Source organism: Trachurus trachurus, assembly GCF_905171665.1.
Source record: "Trachurus trachurus genome assembly, chromosome: 11".
In the NCBI taxonomy this organism is placed as follows: Eukaryota; Metazoa; Chordata; class Actinopteri; order Carangiformes; family Carangidae; genus Trachurus; species Trachurus trachurus.
The window spans coordinates 25,048,144-25,074,627 of NC_139904.1; the positions used below are offsets into that span (position 1 = coordinate 25,048,144).

General features: G+C 42.8%; 4 protein-coding genes across 4 annotated transcripts; all 4 read right to left on the reverse strand.

The window, feature by feature from the left end:
- Positions 1-257: 257 nt before the first annotated feature.
- Positions 258-2,903, reverse strand: LOC310994125 (homeobox protein Hox-A7-like). The gene is made up of 2 exons (XM_083982710.1): positions 2,356-2,903; positions 258-1,449 (listed from the first exon to the last, which is right to left on the reverse strand). Exons 1-2 carry the CDS (start codon positions 2,720-2,722, stop codon positions 1,142-1,144), a joined length of 675 nt encoding a protein of 224 aa, XP_083838836.1. The 5' UTR covers positions 2,723-2,903; the 3' UTR covers positions 258-1,141.
- Positions 2,904-5,893: 2,990 nt separating this feature from the next.
- On the reverse strand, positions 5,894-8,390 carry hoxa9a (homeobox A9a). The gene is made up of 2 exons (XM_083981602.1): positions 7,335-8,390; positions 5,894-6,932 (listed from the first exon to the last, which is right to left on the reverse strand). Exons 1-2 carry the CDS (start codon positions 7,885-7,887, stop codon positions 6,691-6,693), a joined length of 795 nt encoding a protein of 264 aa, XP_083837728.1. The 5' UTR covers positions 7,888-8,390; the 3' UTR covers positions 5,894-6,690.
- A 3,915-nt stretch (positions 8,391-12,305) lies between these two features.
- Positions 12,306-17,813, reverse strand: LOC310993156 (homeobox protein Hox-A10-like). Its single transcript, XM_083981468.1, has 3 exons — positions 17,779-17,813; positions 13,550-14,558; positions 12,306-12,669 (listed from the first exon to the last, which is right to left on the reverse strand). Exons 2-3 carry the CDS (start codon positions 14,412-14,414, stop codon positions 12,395-12,397), a joined length of 1,140 nt encoding a protein of 379 aa, XP_083837594.1. The 5' UTR covers positions 14,415-14,558; positions 17,779-17,813; the 3' UTR covers positions 12,306-12,394.
- A 1,176-nt stretch (positions 17,814-18,989) lies between these two features.
- On the reverse strand, positions 18,990-22,067 carry hoxa11a (homeobox A11a). The gene is made up of 2 exons (XM_083981592.1): positions 21,300-22,067; positions 18,990-20,466 (listed from the first exon to the last, which is right to left on the reverse strand). Exons 1-2 carry the CDS (start codon positions 21,964-21,966, stop codon positions 20,234-20,236), a joined length of 900 nt encoding a protein of 299 aa, XP_083837718.1. The 5' UTR covers positions 21,967-22,067; the 3' UTR covers positions 18,990-20,233.
- Between the last annotated feature and the right edge of the window lie 4,417 nt (positions 22,068-26,484).

A 26,484-nucleotide genomic window follows, 5' to 3' on the forward strand; every position in this document is an offset into this window, starting at 1 on the left:
GATTGTGGAGGTTACACAATAGTAAGTGCGCAAAGACCGAATCCAAATATTAAATGCAAACAGATCAGCAGGGAAAAGCTATTTTTTATTCAGTTGTTATATTTTTATTGACATATTTTAAGACATTTCCAGATTTGTTTATATTCATTTGTTCACATATTACTTCACCAACCTAAATGTATCACAGTATTTGCACATTGTGGATTAAGACCATCCTACTCATTTTACACTGGCAAAAGAAAAGAACTTGATAGTGAAAGGTTATACTGGCTGAATTATTTTTTATTAGCCTATTTGTATTCACAGACACGTGGGGAATTGTCAGCCTGAATTTCTTGAAACATGGAATATGCAATAACAGCTAGAGCTAAGATTTCAAAACATTTACATTAGGGTATTCCTGTTTACAGTATAATAAGCATGTGCAAGCATCTGGGGGTCTGAGGTAGGTAGCATAGGAAAACTAAACTGTTCATTCACGGTGGCCAAACACGAGCTAAAAACATGAATTATAGGAATGAATATTAGGGTGAATATAGTATTCCTAAAAATATATATACTGGTAAACTTGGGCATTCCAAAGCTAAATAAGCACCTAAACACACTAGGGGGCATGTAGGCTAACTAACAAAAAAAAATCTATTTTATTTCAACTACTTTCAAAATAAGGCACATTTACGCTAGATGTTGTGTGTTCCCTTTAGAAATAGATTACAAAAAAGAAACTCTAATAGGTATGATACATATAATAATTTACAATCAATTTCAACATATGTTGAATTCGCTGCTTCAGTGTTTGTTGATGTTAGCAGGTCAAGATTATACAGTAGGTAGTTTTTCGTTAAAGGAATGTTGACTCAGTAGTATGAGGTTAAATCACATATTGTTGTTACATATAAAAATAGAGTTTGGATAGGTAGGCTAATGTCGCTCTTTCATGCGGAGCTTTTTTCTTTTAAAAAATGCATTTCTGGTTTAAAAATGCAGAAAATAATAATAATGATTCACAGTCTAATGATAAATGCTTTGTAGCAACTGCCTTCCGTTGTCACTCAAGGTGCAGTGCATGAATGTTATGTCATATTTCAATCCATATACTTGTCATAATAAACCTATAATTAAGTGTTTTAATTCCCCTCCGTTACTTTGCAGTGATTTGTGTTTCCAAACCGGAGCTGCCGGTGGCTCCAGCTTCTTCCCCCGTGGCCTCAGACACCGCCTGAATATCTCCGTCATTTTCTTCAGGATTTGACACCGATTCCTGCTTGTGGTCCTTCTTCCACTTCATCCTGCGGTTCTGAAACCAGATTTTGATCTGTCTCTCTGAGAGGCAGAGGGCATGGGCTATCTCGATCCTCCTCCTGCGGGTCAGATACCGGTTGAAGTGGAACTCCTTCTCCAGCTCCAGGGTCTGGTACCGGGAATACGTCTGCCGTCCCCGCTTTCGATCTGAGGGAGGAAAGAGATGATAGATGCATAAGCTAGTAGCAGAGAATGTGCTTTGTTTTTTTATCCCTCGCATATTACGTACAATTTTGTATGAACCATAAATAACATTAAAAAAAAACTTGCAGCATCCTGGGTCTCATCCATTCTTTTTTGATTGCACAATTAATAGTGTCTCTTATTTTATCTCATCTCCCAGCCCAACACACTCATTCACAGAACACACTCCTCGTGCACACACACAGTAATCTGTTTTGAAGTTCTCTCCATCTATTTAAAGTAGTCCTGCTTGGCTCGTGCCCCCCCTCCTTCGGTACTCTGCATGTCTTTCCAATTAAAAGCCAGCAAAGCTGTGAGCACCAAAGGAGCCATAAGTAATTAGATTCCCAACACCTTCTGCTTAAAATTGTAACTAACATCTACTGTTTTAATTCTAAATCCACTTGACTTCTTTATGCAGCCGACAATGTTGTTGCACATTGATCTTGTAATGTGTACGAAAAAGTTGAGAAAATACCAAACCATCTGCACTGCAGATCCAATTAGAAAGGAGCTGCAGATTGCAAGAGAACTGATTTACACAACAGGCCGGTTCTCTCTCTCTCTCTTTTTTTTTTTTTTTACAACCACAAAGGGGAGAAGAGGCTGTAAGAGTAATAGGAGAGCAGAGAAACCCCCCAGCGGCAAGGTCTCTGCGTACTGCACACACAGAAGCGCTGGCCAAATGAATTTATGGCCGCAGAACTCATTAGTTGCGCAATAAAAGTTTTACGATTCTTTCCATGCAACACCACTGGCTTCACGAAATTAATTGAACCACTAACGGTCAGTGTAAGTATCCCAATGTTTTGTAAAAGCATTGACCTGAGGGCTTCGAAACAGCACATACGACATAGTATCAGCACATACCTGATGCTCTCATCCACGGGTACATCCGGTGCTCTTTGTCCGGCGGCGAGGTGAGCGGTCCCGGCCCCGGATGGCAGCAGCTGTCGGTGAACAGGCGGCTCTGGTCAAACGGGTTGCGATGCAGCGTGTGCGCGTCCTGCACCTGGCTGTAGCCCGAGGTAAACACGGGGCGGCTCTGGAATACTGCATTATTGCCGCTGTAAACTGCAGACAGGGAGGGTGCGAACGCGATGGCCGCTGCAGTCCGAGCCGAGCCATAGTCCTCGCCACTGGGTCCAATGCTGCAAGAAGTCCGGTCTGCGTTTGGGAAAAGAGAACTACCCGCCGTATATGTGCTAAGAAGACCATCCACATAATAAGAACTCATATTTTTCCTCTCTGATTTGTTGGCCCAGAATCCTCAGTGTCGTTTTTACGAGGTAGCTTGATATATGACAGCAATACACCCTAGATTTACACCAAACCCCATTTTTACTCTGGACCAAAGAACTCACCACGTGACGCAGGCCTGGCCGCTCTCGTCCAATCAGAAGGCAGACATGGATTTCATTATGGCGCAGGACTGCAGAGAGGGACTAACACTTCACACACACACATACGAGTGAAATTCACACAATCCACTGATGAAACGCTCATGTGCCTAATTTAAGCTCGTGCCCACAAGTGCTTTACAATTAATGATCACGCTTTAACCCTTTTAATTTCATGCAACTATTAGTTGTGGAACATTTAACCTGGGCTCCATGAGAACGACAATATACACTCCAATAATAGTACTACGGTTGAATCTACCAGTTGGGATACGTTTAAATTATTTTATTGCATTAGGCGGCGAATTTGTTGGTTTCAGTTGCTTTAAAAAAACAAAAACAAAAAAACACACCTGCAGTTTCGTGTCACTAAAAAAATATAGGCTATAAAGCAGTCCTTGGAATATATGTAGGCCTAACTAATTCAGTTAATAGCGAAATTAACTCGCAGTGTATGGAGACGTATACGGTTTATAACATGTTTCTATACAGTGTGGTTAATTTTGATATGTGTGTGTATATATATATACATATATATATAGGCTGTGCGAAAATACTACACTACTACCAATAATCATAATAATTATAATAATAGGAATTAAAATAGTTATTAATAGTGGAGGCTGCATAATAAATTCTTCCTTTTTTATTCTGGTATTACAGTGTTGCACAACTGCTCCATAATTTGGAGATAATTGAGCAGAAAGGTCTGCAATGCACATAAACACTGGCTAAAAAAAAAACTGAATTACGTTGAAAGAACTATTGTTAATAGTGTGTGTTATTTTTTATTGTCGTCATTATTGTTCCTTAAATTCATTACATTATTTGTTAACATGGAAAACGATGGCAGTGTAGTGACTGTGTCGATTGTGGTTAGTTGTAAATATATCTTGATAGGGTGTAATGCATTTATTCGTGTGGATTATCCGGAGAAATTGAGGCAAAATGCTGCAGATTTCCCGCAAGTCGTAACTCTGTTATCAAACAAATTCATTTAGTTTAGAATTATTACGTCTATAAAAGCGTATAAAATCATCCAAGAGAGAAGGCGAACAGAGAGCGACTATCACAGAGCAGCAGCAGCAGCAGCAGCAGCAGCCACGGTGTGTGTGTGTGTGTGTGTGTGTGTGTGTGTGCTGTCAGTGTGTCCCACTCTGCTCCCTGCAGAGCCGCAGGCTGGAGAAGCAGCTCCTGTTCTGACACTGGATACTACTGTACAATTATTCTGCTGGATTTAAATGTGACTACAGTGTTTTCCCTCCTTAGTGCAGGTTCATTAGGGAGGTGTGTTGTTGAAAACTAATGTGTGTTTGATGTGGAACAGTGTCGCCACTCTCTGGTGACTGGGAGGGACTGCAGGGTGGGGAGGCAGCTGTGCTCGCCTGGTTTTGTCTTTCTGCTGCAATCCGAGACAAAATACGAGATTTGAGACCACAAAAAAAAAGAGAGAGAGAGACATGACGATCAAAGGTAATTTTATGTTTCTTCGTTTTGGTATTTTAAGTAAAGCGGCTTGGTCCTCTGACAGACTTGTCCAGATGTATTTTGATATAAGCATCTATATACTAGGGCCTGCTGCTACTGTGTTGCTGGCTTTATTGCTCCTTCTCCTTTAGGTCGGGCTCAGCAAAGGAGCAGAGGGCGGAAGGTTCCCAGGTAGGAACAAAGGATCGCTCCAAATGACCGTGAGTCCTGCGCGTCCCCGTCGGGGAGAATCCAATAAAGCTGATCATTTCCGCTCGGCCTTTTGTCCAAGCGCAGTCCCACAGAAAGAGAAGAAAAAACAAATGGGTGCCATTCTGGAAACGGCCTAATTGTGTCTGGACGGCCATAAAGCCATTAAAACTGGAATGCCAGACAGTATAGCAGACCAGGCGTTTTATTGCACTGTCTCTGGACGAGTCTTTGAAGTTTGGGTCCATCTGCGTCCTCTAACGCGTCACAACAGCACTCATGGTGGACCAAAGTCCGACTTAGCCTACCTTACAACTGCAATAATGTATGTGTGTCCGTGCAGCCCTGAATGTGAACTGAATTATGTCTGCTGCATCTGACAGGGATGCGCCTGGCTCTGATAAATCAGAGATTTTGTAGCTTTGAAGCCGCGCGCTCTCTTTGTGCCAAATATTTTCTCCAACATGCAGAGACTTGAAGTAGTTATACGCAAAGACCATACTTTAAAAAACTAGACCTACAGTTGACCGACCTCTTCTCTAAAAGCTTTTGAATTGCACATGAGAGGTCATCATATTCCGCCATAATGGCCTTGTTTATTCTGTGTGGAGATGGCGCTAATGACGGAGCTTTAGGCACAGAGGCCTTGTCATATCTGAGCTGAGCAGAAAAGCATCGGCTGCATTATTTTGGGCTTCAGCTGTCGAGGTCCTCGGTGTCTTTTTTTGTTTTGTGTCCTCTCGCCTCGCAGCGCTTTGCACCCCATAAAAGGTTATAGCGGTAATTGTCTTTTATGGCTGTATACAGCTAACAACATCCTCTGCCAAGACGCAGCTCTGTCCCCAATCCAGAAACACAAACACACACATTCTCTCTCTCTCACACACACATTTATTCACTCATAGCTAGGTGTGTGCATTTTGTTGTGATGTGCAAATTGAAATTCTCTGAATATTTATGAAAACGAGTAAAAACTTTAATTTGCACGATTTAGGTTGTATTAAAGGATCAAAAATGTGTTGTAGTTTCTGTGTGTGTGTGTGTGTGTGTGTGTGTGTGTGTGTGTGTGTGTGTGTGTGTGTGTGTGTGTGTGTGTGTGTGTGTGTGTGTGTGTGTGTGTGTGTGTGTGTGTGTGTGTGTGTAATTGACAGCAGTAACCTTGATAATTTTTGCAATGCAAATTAGCACTTCGCCCACCAAGAAATCGCGAGATAAAACAATAACGTTTCGATGTGTGGTCAGAATGAAATAAGGATGTACCTTGCATGCATTCGCAGATATAATTTGTTTTATTTAATAAATAAAGTACAAATTACATTTGTGAACCAAAAGTCAGACGGCCAGCAGACCGCGAGGTATTCAATAAGTAGCCTACAGTGTTATATTTTTTCATTTTCTCTCACTAACAAACATTATGTTCTCTCAAAATGTTACTCCCTGAAATTCGAAACATAGTTCAGTATCTAATGCAAGCAAAATCTACTATAATCCGCCAACGGAAACAAACAAAAAAAAAGTTATTGTAGGTAGTTGAAAGACATATAGGTAGTCAATAATGTCATGTAATATAGCTTCTATAACATCTTTAATTCACTAAGCATTTTCAAGAGGTGTGTGAGGTTTTGTACCAACTTCAAAATGCGAGCAGTCTGTTTTTCTACGGTTCCAATGTTAGATTCAAACTCATGGTCATCAGTCATAGTTCTAGTAATAAGGGAGAAGCAATAAAATTAACACAGTTTACAAACTAGACGCTCAGATGACTCAGAGATAGACAACAAATAGAGCTACAAACCAGAAAACACACACAGCTAGAAACATCCATACACAAACAAGCACAGGGACCAGGCCAGCTAACAGCCTACACTTTAACGAGGTATTAATTGAAATCAACATAAGAAAAGAACAATAAAAAAACGAGTGGGCACTGTTAAAATTGTGCAATATAAAGGTAGTCGCATCAAACTGAAGCCCAACATGCTTTTTTAACAAGACAAATAAGCCTAGTAGCTTCTGTTATATAGAACAATAAGACAATGATGTTTAAAAACAAGGTCCAGCAGAGTTAAGAGCTTTCACACACAAAGCTCAGCCATCAGCCTAAATACTCTTTTATCTATGGTTTCAGTCACTCGTCTTTCGGTGCGCCGTCTTTATTAAACTTCTTCATCTTCATCCTGCGGTTCTGGAACCAGATTTTAACCTGTCTCTCGGTGAGGTTTAACTGCCTCGCCACCTCGTACCTACGGTCCCTGGTCAGGTAGGTGTTAAAGAGGAACTCTTTCTCCAGCTCCAGGATCTGGTGTTTGGTGTATGGACAGCGCTTTTTTCTCGTGGCACTCGCGTGGAGCCAGTTGGACACTGGGTTATCTGAAAAGAGTGGGGTGCGACAGTGGTGTGAGGGCCCGGTGCTCAGTGGCCAAGTGTGTGAAGAAAAAAAAAATATAACAACAACACTCACAATCTGGCTCAGACCAAAAAAACAAAATATCTCCTAGAAAATAGCTACACATGTAAACGCAGCTGCATCCAAATAAAACTCACTGCTATCTTTCTGTCTGTGTTCACGTTCACTTTGAAAGGTGCAAAAGGTTATCTAATATAGCAATGGGAGAGCTGGGCCATTAACAGTCCCCATAAGGAAATGGCACGTTCATGGCACGTAAATGGCATCTGTTCAGACGCGCACCCCCCATAACGCACCCCGATCCTCAAAGCTTTGTGCGGTATAAATAGGCTACAATAAACATAAAGGAGCCCGCAGCCACTTACTTGGATCCAGGCCCGGTTTCTCGTCGGCCTCTCCGCTCATGTCCCCTGCTTGCCCGGACAGTGCGTCCTTTTCCACCGGTGCTGTCGTCGCCACCGTGCCGTTAGCGTAGTCGGAGAGCAGCAGCGCCGTGTGGGATCCCGGCAGCACTCCGTCAGCTCGTGTCCCCAGACCTTCGGGTTTGATTCCGTAATGATGGGTCGTCGGTAATCCGGTCATGGGCAGGGAACCTGACATGGGCTCCAGCAGCCACGACTGATAACGGCCATCTGTGTCTGCGCCCATCGCGCCTTGGGGATGCCCATAGTGGTGATGATAAACAGAGGAAACGGTGCCGGGGAACTGAGCCGGAACGTGGCTCCATGACGGCCCGAATACCGGAGGTTTGGACGGGAAGGTGCAAGTCCCAAGCTCGCTGTGGTCGCTGAGAGAGGCGGGCTGTCGGGCATGCTGGAGCCCGGGACCAGAGGAGTATCTCGGCACGGAGACCTCCTCGCTCTCGGGCAGAATGAGGGAATCGACGTAGTAACTAGTCAGTGTTCCGGATGTCGACATGGCAGAAAAATTACACTTTCACATGTACGCAGTCATTCAGCAGATACATGCAAAAGTAAAAAACGCGCACACACAACCACACACACACATACACACGCAGTAAACCCAGCCTCACAAAATAACAATGTGGAGAAATCAAGTAGCAACTTGGCCCCACAGAGAACTACAGTGGGCTAGTAATGGGGAGACAGGCTGCCATGCCATTGGGCAGCGGACACACGTGATCATAAAGGCTGAACAATAAAGGATAAATCAATCCCTTTGGTCATTAAATACTGACCCGCTCTCCTATAACAACCTCCATTTTTAAAGCTAAGAATTATCAAGATATAAGCTAGATCTGCTGTTTAAGATGAGAAATATGAATGAAAATCTCTTCTTTTTTTATAGTGTCTCAGCCAGTGGCTGTTGTTAAAATCTCCACTATGTTACCCAAAACGATACAGTATGTTTTTGGAAGTCTTATTTTACGAGCTACTTTATAGGACACGTAAGCACCCTACCACTGCTGCTCACCAAAACACATTTTAAACACCGCCATACTAAAAAACTTTGCAACATAAAGCTCAAACAACATCTGGATCTTGAATCACGTCCATACACATTACATTTTGATTTGTTTTACTCTGTTTTGGGTGCAAGAAATATCCTCCAGTGTCTGTGCGTTTTCCCCTTTTCAGCTTCAAATATCAAACATAATAAACATAATATTTGAAATAGTTGTTTCAAGCTAAAAATGTTATTTGCAGTGCTGCAAGTATCTAGATACAATATTTACGCGTAAACCTGTACAAACTGTGTTGAAAACAAGTTATATGGTCGAGTTTATCTGTACAGACATCATTTTCTCCAATAATTAATATTTCCTGATTTAGACCAAGATATTCAATACTATTCTAAAAATTGGGACGAGGCTGCAACTCTGAGGTCTGAAAATCCTCCCTGCACCATATGTATATAGATTTAGGTAAAACAAAACGGAACTATATAATATTTTCTATTATCAGGGGGGAAAAAATCTATGAATCTGAAAAATAAAAAAGAGTAATATGTTATTTTGAAAATTCAATCCGTTTAATAAAAAAGGAGACATTTTTATTTAAGTTTTTTGCCGTTTCAAACTTGTCAAATTTATCGGTGCTACGGTGTAAAAACTATTATTGAATATGACAAAAATAACTTACATTTACTGGACAGCCTGTGACTGCATGGTGTGAAATATAAAGTACCCCAATGTGGAAAGTTGTCAAAACATTAGGAAATAGGAAATAATCGCTATATTAATTTAAAATAAGCAAATAAAGTGTGTTACTGATCCATTGAAGTGCGACAGTCGAGTATTTGTGAAATATTTTCATATTGATGGCGGATCCTGATTTCTTCACGCCTGCCCTGCCGTATAAGGCGTTTATAATTTGCACCGCCGTTATCACTTGTATGGGTCTATATGCTGGTATCATCACTGCCATTAACAAATGAACTGTGGTGCCCGCCAGCAGCCAGTGCTTTGGGTCTAACGTTACACCTAAACACTGCTACACATACGCGCAATGTGGCCTTTGCGGTTTCCTCCTTTTAAAATGTAATGGTGCGAGGAGTGGTAAACACAACAACAGCACAAATTAAATATAGACCACCGTAGGTTGTGTAGTGGTGGTTTAGATTCTGAAATGTATTAAATAAATGCACGGAAGAAACAGAAGACAACCGCTCGTTGTGGTATAAAGAAATTATTTTTATATTTAAATAGACATGGTGCATGGTTGTTATGGCTAAAGCAAAAAATGGTACAAATGCAGCTGAAAATATATTATAACCTTTTCTGTAAAGCAAAGATCAAAGCAGTAGCACTCTGGTGAGACTTCATGTATAGTTGATGCAGAAAAACATCAATAACTTAAACTGTAAAATGTGAATTTTAAGGAAAAGGAGGCGATTGTGTGCGTATCAATGGACATTATCTTATACCTAAGCCCACATTGCAGATGCACTAAGCAGCAACCTTGATTTCTCACATACTATCCTGCGTGTTTTATTTATTACCAGCAAATAAATGGAGAGCTTGGCCAACACCCCACAAGGCCACAAGCAATTCAATAAGCAGGAATTCTCAGCATTTAGAAAAAGGAGCACAGGGAAATAAAAAAAGAGAGAAGGTGTCCATACTGTGCATTCTGGTTGCAGACCATCACCTCGCTGGTAGTTGCACATTATTTGGCAAACAGACATCAAACAAGCCGAGGGGGGAAAGGAGCGGCTGTGCGCTTATTTGTGCACTAAAAGTTAGAATAGACAAACACCTTAAGAGCAGGAAAAGACGCCACTGTGCCAATGGCTCTCAGGCTGTAAACCTAAATCAGGGTGTTTTTTCACCCAGTTTACCGCAGGGGCTATTCACTTCTTTTGCCTCTGCAGATAACAGCCTGTCTGGCGGATCTAAATATCGCCATAAAGCCCTTCCCCTCCTTTTGTCTGAGCCACTATTGCGCTGCGGAAGCATCCGGTCTCATTGCCCACGGAGGTCGCTGTTGCCCCATTCACCTTCCCCTTCCCCTCCACTGCAGTGGTCGTAACCGAGGCCTTGTCTGGCGTGTCTGCGTCACTACTACTCACGGAAAACACTCACGGCTTTACCCTTAATCCCCAAGTCCACGACGCATACTGCAGCTCAGCTTTGATCACGTTTAAATTCAGCACACATGCACACTCGGCCTGAAACCACAAAACAAATGTGGAATTCGACAGAAGACATTGTAGGAGACAGAAGAATATACACAATAACAAGCAGGCAGCCAACCCCTCCCCGATTTATAAGCCAGGCAGGTTTAGAACATGCTTCCAAATCACCATTTCACAATTTTGGACAAATCCCATCATCTTTATGTCCCCGGTTTGCTTTCCGTTTTGGTATCGATGTTTGTAACTGGGGCAATTAAGACAGTTTCATGTTGCAGAGTTAGAAATGGACCCCAACAACATGAAACTACCTAAACCACTCGACAGTCAACCCGGGCCTCAAGTGAAACACTATCAGCCAATTCTTAATGCACCGTGGTCGTCGGTTCCGTCATCAAGTGTCCACAAATTCGCCTGGACTGAGAAAGTGCAAGTGTGTGTGTTGTACACACTAAAGTGCAGCCGCTGCAACAGGGCGCAAAATGGACAAATTCACAATGATGAATGGACTTACCCATCCCCGAAATGTTAATCCCAGTATTCCAGGCTAAAGCCAAAGGTAATCTTTTATCCACAATGTATCTGTACAGTTGAGATTTCTAGCTGAGAGCCGGGCCTCCTCTCCGTCTGAAAGGCTCTCCCACGACTGAAGCTGCTCTTAGTGGAGAGGGAGAAACCTCATATACCAGCCAGTCATAAAACTCTACAATAGCCGGCTGGGCATGCAGCTAGACGGCTTATAGCCTAATATCTTAATTATTTCCGATGGCCATTACATTAGCCCCCAGAAACATTTCCAAGCTGCCCCACAAAATAACAAGGTATTCTCCAGTGGGGGGTCATGTATTATTTTGGACTTTGCATTTCAAACAAAGCCCTTTTCTGCTTTTGTATAATACTGAGCTGAAAAACTACATCACTAAAAAAATATAAACCCACAGTAGAAAAATACAAAGAGCTAGTTCTTAATGCGAGCTGATAATTTATTAAGCATTACACAAAAACACAATGTCATATATACACAGAAATGTACAATAAAAACATTCCTCCTTCACTTTGCGCTCCGTTTTCGTGTAAACGTCCTCAACGTGAATAAAGACTCAATTTATACATTTAGCTCGTACACAGAATAGACCTATATCATGGTGGACTACATCTAATGGTCATAGTTGAATTATTCCTCCCTTGGTGAAATATGCTCCCTTGGTGCATCATATTCATATTCGAGGGTAGTTAAAAATTACAAAAAAATTAAATGTAGGAAAACTTTATATCATGCATTTCCAATTAAAAGTAAATAGTTTCATATTTGTTCGTCTAAATTAAAAAAAAAAAAAAAAAAAAGAAGAAGCTTATTTTTCCAACAGTGGGTGGGTCGAAGGTGGACATTTTAAACCACCTTCCAGGGCGCAGTGTGTGTGTGTGTGTATGAGAGAGAGTGAGTGAGAGAGAGTGTGTGTGTGTATGTGTGTGTGGTGTGTTTTAACTGCATTGATTTAACTCCACTGACGACACCAACCATAACATAGACGTGACAAAAACGTGTCGACAATACAAAAACACAACATCAGAAAACAAACAGAACCTCTAACATTCATTTTTAGCCTTTTTTCCTTTTCTCAGTAGCGCGCAGAGGACGATGACGTTGAGCGGTCTGGAAATAAAAGAAAGTTGTAGACCCCACAGTGGGGTGGACTAAGTGGTGAGGGAGGGTGGGGTGAGGCGGGAGTGGAGGGTGGAGGGGGGGGGGGGTGGAAGAGTGGAGAGAGGGGTGTAGTAGGCTAATTGATTTCACCAATTTTCTTCTATTTCAATGTGATCACCTCGTTCATCACGAAAATCCGTAGTTGGAGGTGAGCTCCCGGATCCTGTTTTCCCGCGTCATTTTCTTCAGTTTCATCCTGCGGTTCTGGAACCAGATTTTAACCTGTCTGTCCGTCAGGTGGACGCTTTTGCTGATCTCTAGGCGGCGCTCTCGGGTCAGGTACATGTTGAAGAGGAACTCTTTCTCCAGCTCCAGTGTCTGGTGCTTGGTGTATGGACAGCGTTTCTTCCGGCCGCTTTTTGCTGTCAGCCAGTTGGCCGTGCTTTGACTTTTTGTGTCTCCTAAAGAAAAGAAATGGCAGATACAGTAGATGTTTTTACGCACTGCATCATGGCGCGCTGTGCTGTTTGTGTGACCTGTGACCATGTATATGTATGAGTGGATGTGCATGGAGGCCATCAGGCACATATGTACATGTACATATTACAGTGTGTGTGTGTGTGTGTGTGTGTGTGTGTGTGTGTGTGTGTGTGTGTGTGTGTGTGTGTGTGTGTGTGTGTGTGTGTGTGTGTGTGTGTGTGTCTTATGCGTAAAGTGCGCCGTCTCTTTGTTGGACTCACTTGATCTGTAACTGAGACATGACAATAAAAATAAATAATATTTCCAGGACACTACATTTAACATTTAACACCAACAGTCCAGTCAAACATTATGTCAGTGTCACAAAAGGAATAAGATTATAGAAATATTACGGCGCGGGGGGAAAAAATGGAGGCCTGCACTAATACATGTAAGCCTGTGTACTGGTAAGTTTTACGCAGCGGTCAAAAGAAACACTGTCTGAGGCTACATGAAATTAAAATGTTTTACATTTTATTACTTTCAAATAATTGCTTAGGATTGTGACGCACTGTATAGGACTGAATAACGGAACCCATACTGAAGCCCTATATAGCGTTTTTTGAATTTTACGCATTCTCTGTCCTGATCTATACGTGCACAATTATACTGTTTAAATAAATGTACTCTTTGGAAAGTTGTAAAATTAGAGTAAAGTCAGTGGTATGTAAATAGGCTACAAAGTTCCCAGACCTGCCTCTTGACTTGTCACTGCAGCCAAACCAGTAAAATAAAACTTGACAGGTGCCATTAAAAAGCCTCACTACCTGCATGCAATCAAAACAACAGTGCAGGACCACACCTAGGATGGTTTGGGATTACCTTTACTGGTCTTTGATGGCCTGTCTTTTTCATGCTCCTCTGCCTCGTCAGCTGAGGAGGCTTCTGCATCCGAGGACTCTCGTGTCTCCTCGGTCCCCGGTGCAGCGTGAGGCTGCACGTCTGCTTTTGCCGAGGACACGGGCTCCTCGGTGTTCCTTCCTTCCTGCGCCGTGGCTGGGGCAGAAGTCGAGGTTGGTGGCGTGTGGAAGCGAGCAGGAGCAGTGGGGTGTAGGCCAAAATGAGAATGGGAAGGGTTCGGCTGGGGGCCGTTGGTGTTGTAAAGTTTATGAGAATGTGCGTGCGTCTGAGACAAGCGGAAGTAGCCCGGCACAGGCACTGAGCCCCCGCCGCCGCCGCCATCGGTAACTGTACAAGAACTCGACCCGACGCCGGCCGTAGTTAACCTCGAATATGTCAGATCTTCGGCGGTGGAGGCTTTAGGGCACTTCGGCTGCTCATACAGGCAGTAGGTGCTCTCTTCCTTAATGTTCTGCGGGAACGAGCAGGGCGCGACCTGGGGACCTACCGGGTGCTCTTGGTCCATACGACATGACCTCTGCGCGTCCATCCACATCTCCATGCTGGGCATATACGCCCCTGAGGCGGAAACCATGTTCTGGGGACCCACCTCGCTCCGCTTACCCATACCTGGGAAGTATCCATAGTTGTGTAGTCCGTAAGGCACTTCTGTAGCGGTGCTATGAGGCACACACACCGCGCTCCCTGTGTAGTGACCTCCGCCGCTCTCGGTCCGGCCACTGATCAGAGAATCCACTAAAAACGCATTTCCTGACGGGCTGTCCGAACATGACATTATTGTGGTGTATTTTGGCGAAGGGAGAAGATAGCCCTTTCTGGCTGACATTTCTTGTACAAAACATGCTGGATATGATTAGAGGCACCCCCCCTCTCCGCCGTGCGGACTGTAAAACCAATGGAAATGCTGGAAGATGGGCAGTCCCTCCCACTCCCAGGCTACGTAGCAGCCAGAGCGATATCCATCATGGAGCTGAGGCAGAGAAAGGAGACAGCACAGCAATCAGTGTGTTCCCTCACCTCGCCTTAATGCACCACCACCACCACCACCACCCCGGACAAGGGGCAAGGTCTAACAAGATACAAAGTTTAAAAATACACTTTTGTGGAAACTCTGCAATTCAATTGTGCAATCTTTAAACAAACTCCTCGACTGTACACAACGCCAAATGATGCCTGTGTGTACCTTTCCAGTGTGCAAATCAATCACAGCACAAAAATAGATGTTGGAAGCACAAGATTCATAAAATCTCAGACTTGGGCGGGTTGCCATTTGAGTGACTATCCTCACATTTGCACACACACACACCTGACAAACAAAACAAACCATTTTCTTTGCAAAAAAAAAAAGAATGAAAAGAATTAAAACAATCTACATTAGGGGGTATGGCTTTAAGGTGACAAATCAAGTTTAAAAGTAGCCTAGGGGGCTGCTGAAACGCACCAACAAAGACATAAAAAAACAAAGCCATGTAACTTAGTGGTAATAAAGGGGGTTTTGAACTGTAGGTAAAATTCGCCTGTGGCAAAAGAAGCCTTGGAGAAAAAAAAACGTTTTATAAGGCGCATCCATGAAGACATTCCGAGTTCTTCCGCACTAAACGTAAATATGTTAAGACTGATGCTCTCTGGAACGAGAGTGAGTGTCATCAATATAGGCCTGCAGATGTAGGCTCCATTCATTTGGAGGATTTTTCATTTGTTCATTTCCTACAAGGACTTTCATCCCCAATATCGAGTTAACACCGTTCAGCCCTTTCCTGCTGCTAAAAATACCGTGCTACGCAAAACATAATCTGTTTAAACTTCATAGTTTCGTGGAATATTAAATTATGTAAATTCCAACAGCAGCACAACTCCACCCGCGGGTAAACGGCAAAAACATTTCCTTGGCACAAGTAAAAACAATTAAAGTTACAGTGACGGGGAAATCTTTATACAAAAGTAATAAGGATTATGGCCTTAAATAACCTACCTAATAAGAAATACAGCGACTCCCAAACAGCAAATTCATCCCTCATGAGAGCTTTTGTTATGCACCGGGTTTCTCTTTGATGTATAAAATTTATGCTCATGTAAGTTTACGTTTCACATTAAACCATGAAAATATTTTTTTCATTTATACGTTTGAAACTGATTTGTATTAGTAGCTTAGTGGTTGTATTTCTTTGTGTTTTCACTAGCTCAGTAGTCTGTCTGGAAATCATACCCGAAGCCATACGCACAAATGCAACAAAGGTTAACTCTGCATTTACTTTCGTTCAAAGGCTATTAGAGCAAACATATAGTTTCGCTCTACTGCAGCATTAATCTGTACGTCATACAAGCAGCAGATAATATAAACTACGCTCGGTCCCAGCTACAAATTTAAATTAGTCAAACTGCTAAAATATTGATCACGGCGTTGTGGGGGAACAGTCACACTGTGCCAGAGCAAAGCAGGCATAGAGCTTGCACATACAAGTCACCCTGTCGGTCCAATTTGGGGCAATAAGGGCCACAATAAAACTCTCCTTCCTTCTCGTAGTGTCCTTGGCCATGTGCACTCTATTGCTCTCTCCAGGTTGAAGTTAATCTCGGCCAGCTTTGCCATTACCAGGCCCAGGTGGCCGCTGTAGCGCCATAGGTTTGTTTGCAGCCTGTTGTACTGAAATGAGCAAATTTGGGGAAAATTCATAAATTGAGCCCATTTAGTTTTTTTCAAACGCCGCTGTCACTGATAGCTCATTTATGTACACTGGCTTTAGATAGTGCAAAGGCGGCGGACATTTGTCAATCGCTGCTGCTCAAAAGGTGCATATTTCAAATGACTTAAATGACTGCATGTTGCTCCTAGGTTATTTATGTCTATATGGATATAATACAATAACCAATTTTCCCTAGCAAAATAATATATTGTAGAAATAATATGAAGTAAAGCATTTTCTGCAGTGCAGGGGTTTTAAAGGCAAAGGCCGTGTGTGTGTGCCCGTTTAGCAAATTCCCACAAACCATAAAATAATTCCCTACAATGTCAGCCCAGTAAGAATACACAAATTAACAGCACTAAGTCCAAAGTCCGTGTACTCTTCCCCACAGTGGCCTTTTCCTTATGGGACATATGATCCAGTGGAGAAACTAAATACATCAATTAATTATGTTCGCCCAGTATTAAAGCGTTTTGGCCCTGCACACTTCATGGTGTAGTACTGGCACGGAGGCCTATCGATATCTTTGTGTTACAGTTATTAATTGTAGCTATTAAATCTTCATTTTCACAGCTGCCCGGCTATTATATCCTCAAAACAGTTTACTCTGACCACTGGCTTTGATCAGGCCCATATAATCGTAGCCGAAGAGGCAGTTTGAGTCGTATCATGTTCGTCCCGAGTGCAGTTATGAACAATAATGCGGCGTTTTATTACATCCAGCGGAAGCATTTATTTTTCACGAGAGACAAAGGAGAGAAAGAGAGTCGGTCCACGCGCATTAAGGTCCAGAATAGCCACTCGCCACTTGGACACCAAATACGACAGGAAGGAAAAGGGAGAAGCGATTTCTGCCTTATCACAATCAAATCAACTATAGTAATAACTGCCTTTACGCACTTGGCACGTTCAGGGAATCAAGTGTTTTGGAAGAACGTCAAAACGTTGTTAGCGGAGGAGGAAGGCGAAGAAGATCGAGCATACAAGGGCAGCTGTTGTGATTTAGGATGAGCTGCTTTGCCATGAGCTGCACAAAAAATGAAATCATTTGTTTTGTGCCCAGCACCCACTGCGTATACTGCTGTATCTTCAAGATACTAACTGCATCCATTTCTGTTAGACAGGGAGGCAGGCTTTCCCCAAATCCAAAACATTTGTGGTTGGACTGGAAGGGGTTGCGGATCTCTCCAGGTACAAGCCGGCCATGCTATACTTCACCCATTAAAAAGCTCAAGCTCAGCAAAATGAATAGCACATGCAGCATGAAGGCTTGGCACAGATGTGTTGCCTTATTAGGGCCCCCAGGAAGACTTTCTCTACCGCACGGCCCAGTGAGCACGAGAGAGAAATGTGGAAACTAAACACAAAACGGCTCCTATCTCAAACCATCAGGCCCCGAGAGCAGGAGAACAGACTGGTGGCTAAACATGTACGGCTACCGAGGGTTTGTACCTGCAACAAAAGCCAACTATTCGAGCTCCAGACTGTTTGGACAACAACTTTTACCTGCGTGCATTTGAGGTGAGCTTGGAGTCGAAAAGATCCACGGCCATGACATTGGTCCCAATAGCGCCGCCCGGTGGTAGAGGAGGGTCTAAATCCTGATTGCAGCTGTTGCCACCACACTGATTCGTCGTGGATAAACCACACGAGGGGGAAAAGTCTCTCAAATGAAGTAGATGCGCCCAACAAGCAGAACCTTTTCCTGTGCGTCCTCTCCCTGTCGTTGCTCTCGCCTCCTTGGTAACACAGTTAATAACCTTGGGTCTCAGACGGTTTATTGCACTGCACTCCAATTGTACAAATGCTCCAGACTCTCAGACAGCTTTTATGGTCGCGTTGCTGCGGCAACGGGGAGGATGTCCCGTAATTAGGGACGGAATTCCAGCGCGCAGTAAAGGATGCGCAAGGCAAGGCCGGACTATGGCAGAGAGAGGCAACCATAAACTTCAGCCTCTCTCCCTGCGTTTATGGCCCTTTTGACTGTCATATATGAACGCCAATGCGCTGCGGCTAGCTCCCATAAACACAGTGATAACAACAGCAAATATGGCGACCCTCGCCAAAGGAGAAAGGCTGTTGGAGCAGTGTTTCCAAAGCCAATCAGCGAAATGACAGTTTACACAGAGAGAGAGAGAGAGAGTAGACAGAGAGAAACAATGTGTAGATAGTGCTATGTTGAATGTTTGGCAACAGTAAAGGTAATGGAGATAGATAGACAAAGTATGGACCTATCCATACTTTCCCCACATTGGTTCATTAGGAAAGATTTTCTTCAGCTGGAATGAAGAGTTGTAAAATATCTTATATTGTTCAAAATACTGTGGGACATGGTTTAAAAGTCATCGGGAAACGCAATAGCGGCATAAGAATGCAGCATCAAAACAAGAATGGGCCTATTTCTTTATTGAAAATCATAAATGATCAAAGGAGAATATTATTATGTCGTCCATATTTACGTTAATGTGGTGTGTATATGTCCAACAATTAAACTTTGAAGATTATATGAACCATTGTTCAACAATTTTATAAGCACTTTTATTTTCAAGAAGATAAATACAAATGTTCAATTCGACTGGAGAGTGTTTGTGCGCGCATCTGTAAAGTTGGACTGTTCATAATTCGCATGCGAGTCGTCAGCTCTGCTCAACAGTAGAGAATTTTAATTCTTTTCTACATAAAAACGTGAAGTGAATGTGTTGGTCTGGCGTTTTACTTTTGTCATCCATTTGACTTACATTTTATAAATAAAATAATATAGAATAAAAACACTGAGGAAAAAACGAATAAACATTCAACTGATTTTTTCAATAATCTTTTCATTTGTTTTTTGTTTTTTTTTATTTGGAAATATAGTATAATACACAATAGTTGGGCATACCAAGCAGTTGATTCAATGCGGTGACCCTGACCAGTCTTGCCCTGACAGCACACTTGAAAATGTATCTTTTAAATCTTTACACTGCAAGTACCAAAGAATCATGAGTCATGAAGAAAAATTATTCTGTACTGCGCAACAATATTAGACCGAGGCGGCCCGCTGCATATGTATACCTGTGTGAATATGTTGGGCGTGTACCTCAGTGCAACTCCACACGGCTCCAGTGGACAAGCTTATCTCTCTGGTTTGGCCTGCATTGTCAATACTCGCCTGATAGTCTCCAAAAATTAAAAGAAGAGGACAACACGGATTTGGGCATTACTCAAAATATAAATAGTCAGCCCTCATATTCTGCAGGTCACAGGAAAGACTACAACAGCTTGTTTTGAGGTCAGCCCATACTCGACACGGATCCCAATAATGTATTTTGACTTGATTAGGCGTGGCATGAAAGGAGATAATAAACGAGTGGCTACAAAATAAATAAGCTGACAAAACAAACACGTTACATTCTCATCCTGTTCGGACTCATTATTTGGTCACACCAATATAGATTCAGTCACATATCCGCCATCATCCTAAATACACTTTTCTGGTTTTAAAAACAGAAAAAAAAGTAAAATAAATCTTTTGATTACAAAATACACTGAGTCAGTCAATTAGTGACCGTTAAATTTTTTAAATTTTTTGCCCGTGTGAAAATAAAATAAACGAGGCGTCTGTGAGTCACAATAACGTTAACATGGGCCTTCGCACGCACAAAAGTCTTGGCGAGGACAAAAGAAGATCAATTTCTATACATTTCCCCCCCCAGAAAAACTGAGTCTGGAGAACGATATCAAAGTCCACATACTGCCTTAATTCATGCTCACTCTTGAGGTTATTCAGATCACAGGATACGGTTGTCCTCGAACTTGAAATTAACCATTGAGCAGTGTTGCTGCTGCTGCTGCTGTCTCGGCCATTGTGGTACAGAATGTACACATGAGGAGAGTCACAGCCGGAGAGTCATTCTGTGAATGCACTCAGGTCCCACAACAGAGTGCTATCTGAGCCGGGAGGACGGCGTCGTCTTGACCTCTAAAGCAGAGGATTGGACGTGTAATACTGTAATCTATCTCTGTTCAGTTTCTTCTCCTTCATGCGGCGATTCTGAAACCAAATCTTCACTTGTCGGTCGGTGAGGTTGAGCATCCGAGACAGTTGCAGGCGTTTCTCCTTGTTTATGTACACACTGAAAAAGAATTCTCTCTCAAGTTCTCTGATCTGATATTTGGAGTAAGGACACCTTTTCTTGCGGGTCCTCTGTCCGTCTGGAAGGCACAAAAAAAGGAAAGAGTGTGTCGGTTATAGAAAATATAAACATTTCAAATAAGCCATGACTATGTAACAACAAGATTTATACACTCTGGATGTAACCCAGATTACGCATGAGCGGATTTCCTCTACATAAAGCATTAATAACATATTTCCCATTTCAACATTTCAAGTGTCATATATACTGATATTACATTACACTGGAAAGATGACCAAACCATTCGCTGCTGGTTCACTAGACAATACACTTGGGCTTTGACCTTTTCTAGCAAATGAAAACAACAAGATCACTTTCAAATACAAGCGATTACCTTGCTGCAGGAAAAGCAGAGTGCGCCACATTAGACAGTTTATATGAAAGTATTGGTTTTATAGAACACATAAAGGGAGAAATGTACAAGTGGGAGCACAAACTCCATGATAGCTTTAACACAAGAGCTCATGTGTGTGCTAAACCTTAAACCAGAGGCGCCACCCTCATTACATGCAAATGTGCTTTTAACGCTAAGAAACCGTGAAACAAGCACGTTTATAATACACTGAATTAACGCAGCTCCACAGCTTGTAGGAATTCACATTAATAACTGGGTGCTTTTTTGGAAACGTCAGGGAGTGTTATAGAAAACTCACGGGCCTGTTGTCTTTCACGGCCAATTTCAATTCCAAACACGTGATCCTGCAGTTTATAACAAAGTTTTGTTGGGGGTGGGGGGTCTACAGGCCCTCTATAAACCTTATATGCTTATAAAACAGCATATAAAATTTTTAACAGCAGCGCGCAAGATTGCAAACTTTCTCTCATAACCAAGGCGCTGACTTTAATACGTACTGCTGCTGCTGGATTTCTCCTCATTGTTGCCGGAAGACAACTCCGGGCTGCTTGTCTCATCCCGGGGCTCCTTCGCTTCGTTGTCCCGGCACGACGGTTCCTCCTCCGGCGCAGAGCTGGGCTGCTTGGTCGCTGTTTTGTCCCCTGAGTAGCCATTTGTGGAAGAGCTCTCCGACGCGTTGCCGTACGCCGTCTCGTAAAACTGATCGAAGGCTTGTGGCAGCACGCCATTTCTGCCCACGTTCCCGTAGAAATTGGAGGCGGCAGACCCGGCGCTCGTATGGTGGTGGTGGTGGTGGTGGTAGGCGGCGGCGGCGGCGGCTGCCGGGCTGTTTTTACCGAACATGTCCCCCACCACGGCGCTTTGCGCCGACAGACAGTCCCGGTGCACCATGTCCTCTGCGCTGGGGTAGCACTGAGGCAAGTTCCCCCGGTGCGGCCATTTACCGGACGCGTCAATGGCTGCATAGTCCCTGAACGTCACCTCTCTGACGGGTTGGACCTGCGGCAGGTTAGAGGAGTAAGAGTATGTCATGGGGCGGGTGGACGGGGTCTGGGACAAAAACGAGGGAAGACCGGAGAAATCAGCCCCCGCCGAGACGTAATAAGTGCAACTGGGCAAATACATGTTCGATCCGACGGGGACCCTCTCGTCAAAATCCATCATCGTAGTTCACCCTCTACTATAACTCTATGTTAGGGTTTGATTCCTCTATAACCGCCCTGAACATGGCTCTGAAGCGCCGTGCCTCTTGCCTCTTTGAAGCAGGTTCGCTAAACAGAAATTTGGAGACGTAAGCTGACGTGGAGAGCCATCTCCATCCACTCCACGGAGGAGGAGGTCACGTGACCACGCGGCAGAAATTGACAGATTTTCAGGCTGTGTGTATGTGTGTGCGTGTCTCGCCTGCGTGTGTGTGTGCGTGTGAGTGAGTGTGTGTGCGCGCAGGAAAGAGAAAGAGTGTGTGTCGGAGTGTAGGAGACATGACTGCTGTGTGCCCTAAAGCTTGACATTGGTGGTTTATCGCCATGTCGACTTAAAAATGAATTCCTTTACATGCAACGAAGTCAGAAGAAGAGAGAACTATAGCTGGATGCTCGCAGTTTAAATTGAAAAGAGGGATTTCTATCGAGCCAAAAATATCAATAACTATTTCCCAGATGCTCTGTGTGGTTCCAATCTCAGTCTGTCCTGGAATAATGTGTGCGTATTTTTAAGTTTTTCTTTTATTGGAATGTTATGAACAGTGCATGCAAAATAAAGACAGCATCCCGCATACACTAACTTGTCCGAGCCGTCGCCTACTTCATAGAAACATTGACTAAACTAGACTTAAACAGTGCTCAGACAACACGGACTTAAATTGGGAGGATGGGAACAAGCAGCTTATCTCTCCTTTAGAAATGTCTTAGTCATCATCATTTGGTGGTTTTACAACAGAGCATTTGGCCCAGTGGGCATTTGGTTATCAGGGTCATGTTCAAAGTAGCGGCTAATGTTTCAGCTGGCCACAGCCTTGTGTTCAGTGACACTATAACTAAGACCAAACAAGATTTGGGTTTTTACAAAATAGTTACTGGATAAAATCTTCGGTTACATAGAAAGCAGAATTGCAACTTTAAAAGTGTCAATTGAACTTTATCATTCAAATCCTGCCTTAATAATTTCGGATTTTAAATAGTAACTTTAAAATATTTTAGATATATTAATTGTTGTAATATTTGTTGTAATACAGCAACAGAAGAAAGAAATAGACTTCTTAGAAAACAGGTTTAATGAGGAACAAAGCGCATGAACTGAGGGTTAAAGTCTGACGCCTACAATCATTAAAACAGTCTGCTCAATAGTCAAATGTTGAAGGCTCTTTGGAAAATAAACGTTTACCATTTCTAAATTATCCTTTGTTTTGTATTTCTCCTCATGTTACATTTAATGGCCCTTGCACCAACATCTCAAAAAAGCCGCAATATTCAAGCTCGCTCCACTTTTACGCACGGCTATTTCTTTACGTTTTTTGGTGCATTTACTCATTTGCGCGCCATCCAGAAATGTACAGGTAATTCAATGTTCTGATGGATAATAAGTTCCATGAGTCCCCAGTTTGTTTCCCCTATTTCTCCTCGTGACGGATATATAGACAGATACATTTGTAAATCCCATCAAAGCACACACGAAATCAAAGGTCACATCACTGTTTTGAAAGAAAATGGTGCGCAGGATTTTAAAATACTTCCACATGTATTTTGCAGTTACTATTTGAAATATATTAGCAACACCGCAGAAATCTAGTCTAAATTTTGAATGTGAATATAATATAAATATATATATAAATATATTGCGCCCATGAGTTGGTATGGACTGGGCTAAAGGAAAACGCAGTTGTGGATCAGAGGTTCACTTTCCACTGAGGCTTTAGTAAATTTAAAGTCACAAACACATTGGACTAAATCTTGTGAAATGCAGAGATTTCTACTATTTGATCTGGTCAATAAGTCACAGTGCACATTCCCTCGCCCTCTGCTCTGAGGCCACCGTGGAGCTTGTTTTGGAGAGGCTGCAACCTGACTCTAATGTGCTGTGAATGAGAGACCTGAGCTCGGATTAAGACCGTCGCGGCTGGCCTGGCCCCACAGCCCGGTGCTGCACATGGGGACCCAAGGGGCTCCTGATGGCACATGTGAAACACAACCTTAAAATATCACACACACTAAGACGGTGCAAGCACCAACTAACACCCCGTGAGTGTATCAAAACAGGAAAAACCATGCAGCCTCTGTGCTCTCTGCTGTTACGCTCGCAGGCCATTTTATTTGGATAAATTGCAGGGACACAAGCAACTCCAGTGTCTTTGCGACCACACGCTCCGCCTCTCGGTCAATCCAGACAAATTCTACGAGTTGTGCTGAAGCTTTTAAGCTGTAATTGAGCACAGGATGCCCAGGAAAACCAAAGCCAGCTCTGCACAGACCTGCGTTTTTATAGCTGCTATAGTATTCTGCAGTGCTTTTTTTCTCTCTGGCCAGACAGACACCACAAAACTGGCCAAGCGTGATAGGAAGTCGCCACCTACACGGACTCAAAGTCAGCAGCTGAGGATTTTCAACAACATACAAGCATATTATGTCTTCAAACTACTAAGGTAAGATTTCTACTTACAAGAATTAAGGCCCATTCTAACCTTCTGATTAAATGCCACTTACAATTACAATATTTTTTTAAATAACTGTCTGAAAAATAGAGACAAATATTAAATATCTAAAGGTTATTTGGGGTCGAATGTGTTTTGTATTAAAGAAGTGCATTCTGATGATTCCCTGACTCTGGTTCCTGGGCGGATTTTCTCCACCAAAACTGCAGTCTGGCGCTGCGTAAAAGCCCTCAAAGCCAAAGCTTTGTCTGTACGGTCGACTTCAAGTTCGGGGGAGGGAGCGACTCCTTCACAGAAAGCAAAGAGCCGACTGTGCCCCGGATGGAGTTCCTTTAATTGCTGTTGCATTTGCGTAGGCTTTAGGTTACAAGACCGGTCGATAATGAAAGCCTCTGACTGTAGGCTGAGGAAAAGTAGCATGAACTCCACCTTCGCATTAATAGTGCGTCATAAGAGACGTAGGCTATCAGTGTAGTCTCTGATGTGGTTTAGGATTTGATCTAAATAGTAAACCAGTGACACTAACTCGTGATGTTACATTGAAGAATTGTCAAGAAACCTTAAAGTCAGCACTTGATTATTTATACTTTTAGCACCGAGATAGAAAAAAGCTTTGTTTACACAGACATTGTTGCCATGATAGTCTTTGTTTTTGTACCTTAACGCATACACATATAAACATATAAACACACACACACACGCACACATTTGCGTTTTGAGGGTGGAGGATTTAAATTGAACAATTAGATAAAGTAACTAATATCACCACGATACAGGCTACTTTACTCTAAATGTAGGAGAACTGCTAATCCACAGTTTAGAAGTGCAGCGGCTGTGTCAGGAAGGGAATGCGACGTCCAGATTGCCCAATCCTTCTGCCATAAAACCTTGTTAGACAACAAGTAAACAATCAAGCCTGGGGAGGAACTGAAAGTACAGTTTAACGCCACGTCAGGTAGGCCTATAGGCTATAAAGGAGGCTAAATAGGCGCATTCAGTGTCTTGCGAAGAAACCTCCTGTAGTTTCAGGCTTAAAGTGGAATAAAACAAGCCCGGAGTTTTAGTAGAGGCTGTTTTGTTTCCATTTTATGATACAGGAAAAAAAAAAGAAAAGAAAGAAGAAAGCAGCCACCACACCTGCGCCTCAAAGCATCAAAACGAGAACACTTTGTGTAGAGGACTGGATAATGTACTGAACAGGAGGCCGAAGAGATGCACAGGCTGTTTGATTATAGAATAAGAAGACGGGGCGCCATGTTCATATACCTGTATTCAAAGGTCACAAAATACAACTTTACCAAGAGAGGAGTTTGTAATGCAGACACAGTCATCATATAACCACAGCAAAATGTCGAGCAGGCTTTCTGATTAATAAATGTAGATTTAATTTAAACCATAAAACATTCAGTAAAAAATAAATAAATGTAGCCTATGTGTTTAGTTAAGTTTTTCCCCGTTTGTCATCTTTTAGGCTATGAGATGTTTTTGAATATGGTTTTGAACTTGAATGATAGGTTAAATGGTCTTGGCCTAGCCGGTACTATGTTGCTGGATATGCTGATACAAGCCTGGGGTTGCTTGAGGATTATAAAACCATCAGAGTGAAACATGAAACAATCACAGCTTGCACTGGAGTCGAATAGGAAGTGAACGAGCAGGAATAATCTGAGTAAATTTGAACCTGATTCAGCGAACAACTGTTGATTTATCCACAGGTGACAGAAATGTGGGCCGACAGCGATGGCGACGACAGAGGGGCCCAAAGCGGACCACACAGGGGCCATGCAGGGAAACTGACCAACTCCACGGTCAACGGGAGCAGCCACCGACAAACCAGTGAAGACTCACAGTGTTGGATTAGCCTGTAGAGGGGTATCCTGGGAGACAAGGCGTCAGGAGGAGCGGGCTTGGACAAAAAGGAACATAAAATTGACTTCAGTGGGAGAAGAAATGAAATCTTAAAGGAAAACAAGAAAGGAAAGGAGAAAACAATGACAGAAAGAAACGGGTCGCAATTAAAGTCTAGTGAATGGCTT

What these genes read in the sequence shown, in the direction of transcription:
- LOC310994125 (XM_083982710.1), bottom strand. Translation starts at nt 2,722, where the DNA reads ATGAGTTCTTATTATGTGGATGGTCTTCTTAGCACATATACGGCGGGT. An exon ending in CCCGTGGATGAGAGCATCAG is followed by an intron (nt 1,450 to 2,355) that starts GTATGTGCTGAT and finishes TTCCTCCCTCAG; the next exon opens with ATCGAAAGCGGGGACGGCAG.
- hoxa9a (XM_083981602.1), bottom strand. Translation starts at nt 7,887, where the DNA reads ATGTCGACATCCGGAACACTGACTAGTTACTACGTCGATTCCCTCATT. An exon ending in GAAACCGGGCCTGGATCCAA is followed by an intron (nt 6,933 to 7,334) that starts GTAAGTGGCTGC and finishes CACTCTTTTCAG; the next exon opens with ATAACCCAGTGTCCAACTGG.
- LOC310993156 (XM_083981468.1), bottom strand. Translation starts at nt 14,414, where the DNA reads ATGTCAGCCAGAAAGGGCTATCTTCTCCCTTCGCCAAAATACACCACA. An exon ending in GCCATCAAAGACCAGTAAAG is followed by an intron (nt 12,670 to 13,549) that starts GTAATCCCAAAC and finishes TCTTTTCTTTAG; the next exon opens with GAGACACAAAAAGTCAAAGC.
- hoxa11a (XM_083981592.1), bottom strand. Translation starts at nt 21,966, where the DNA reads ATGATGGATTTTGACGAGAGGGTCCCCGTCGGATCGAACATGTATTTG. An exon ending in GGAGAAATCCAGCAGCAGCA is followed by an intron (nt 20,467 to 21,299) that starts GTACGTATTAAA and finishes TGTGCCTTCCAG; the next exon opens with ACGGACAGAGGACCCGCAAG.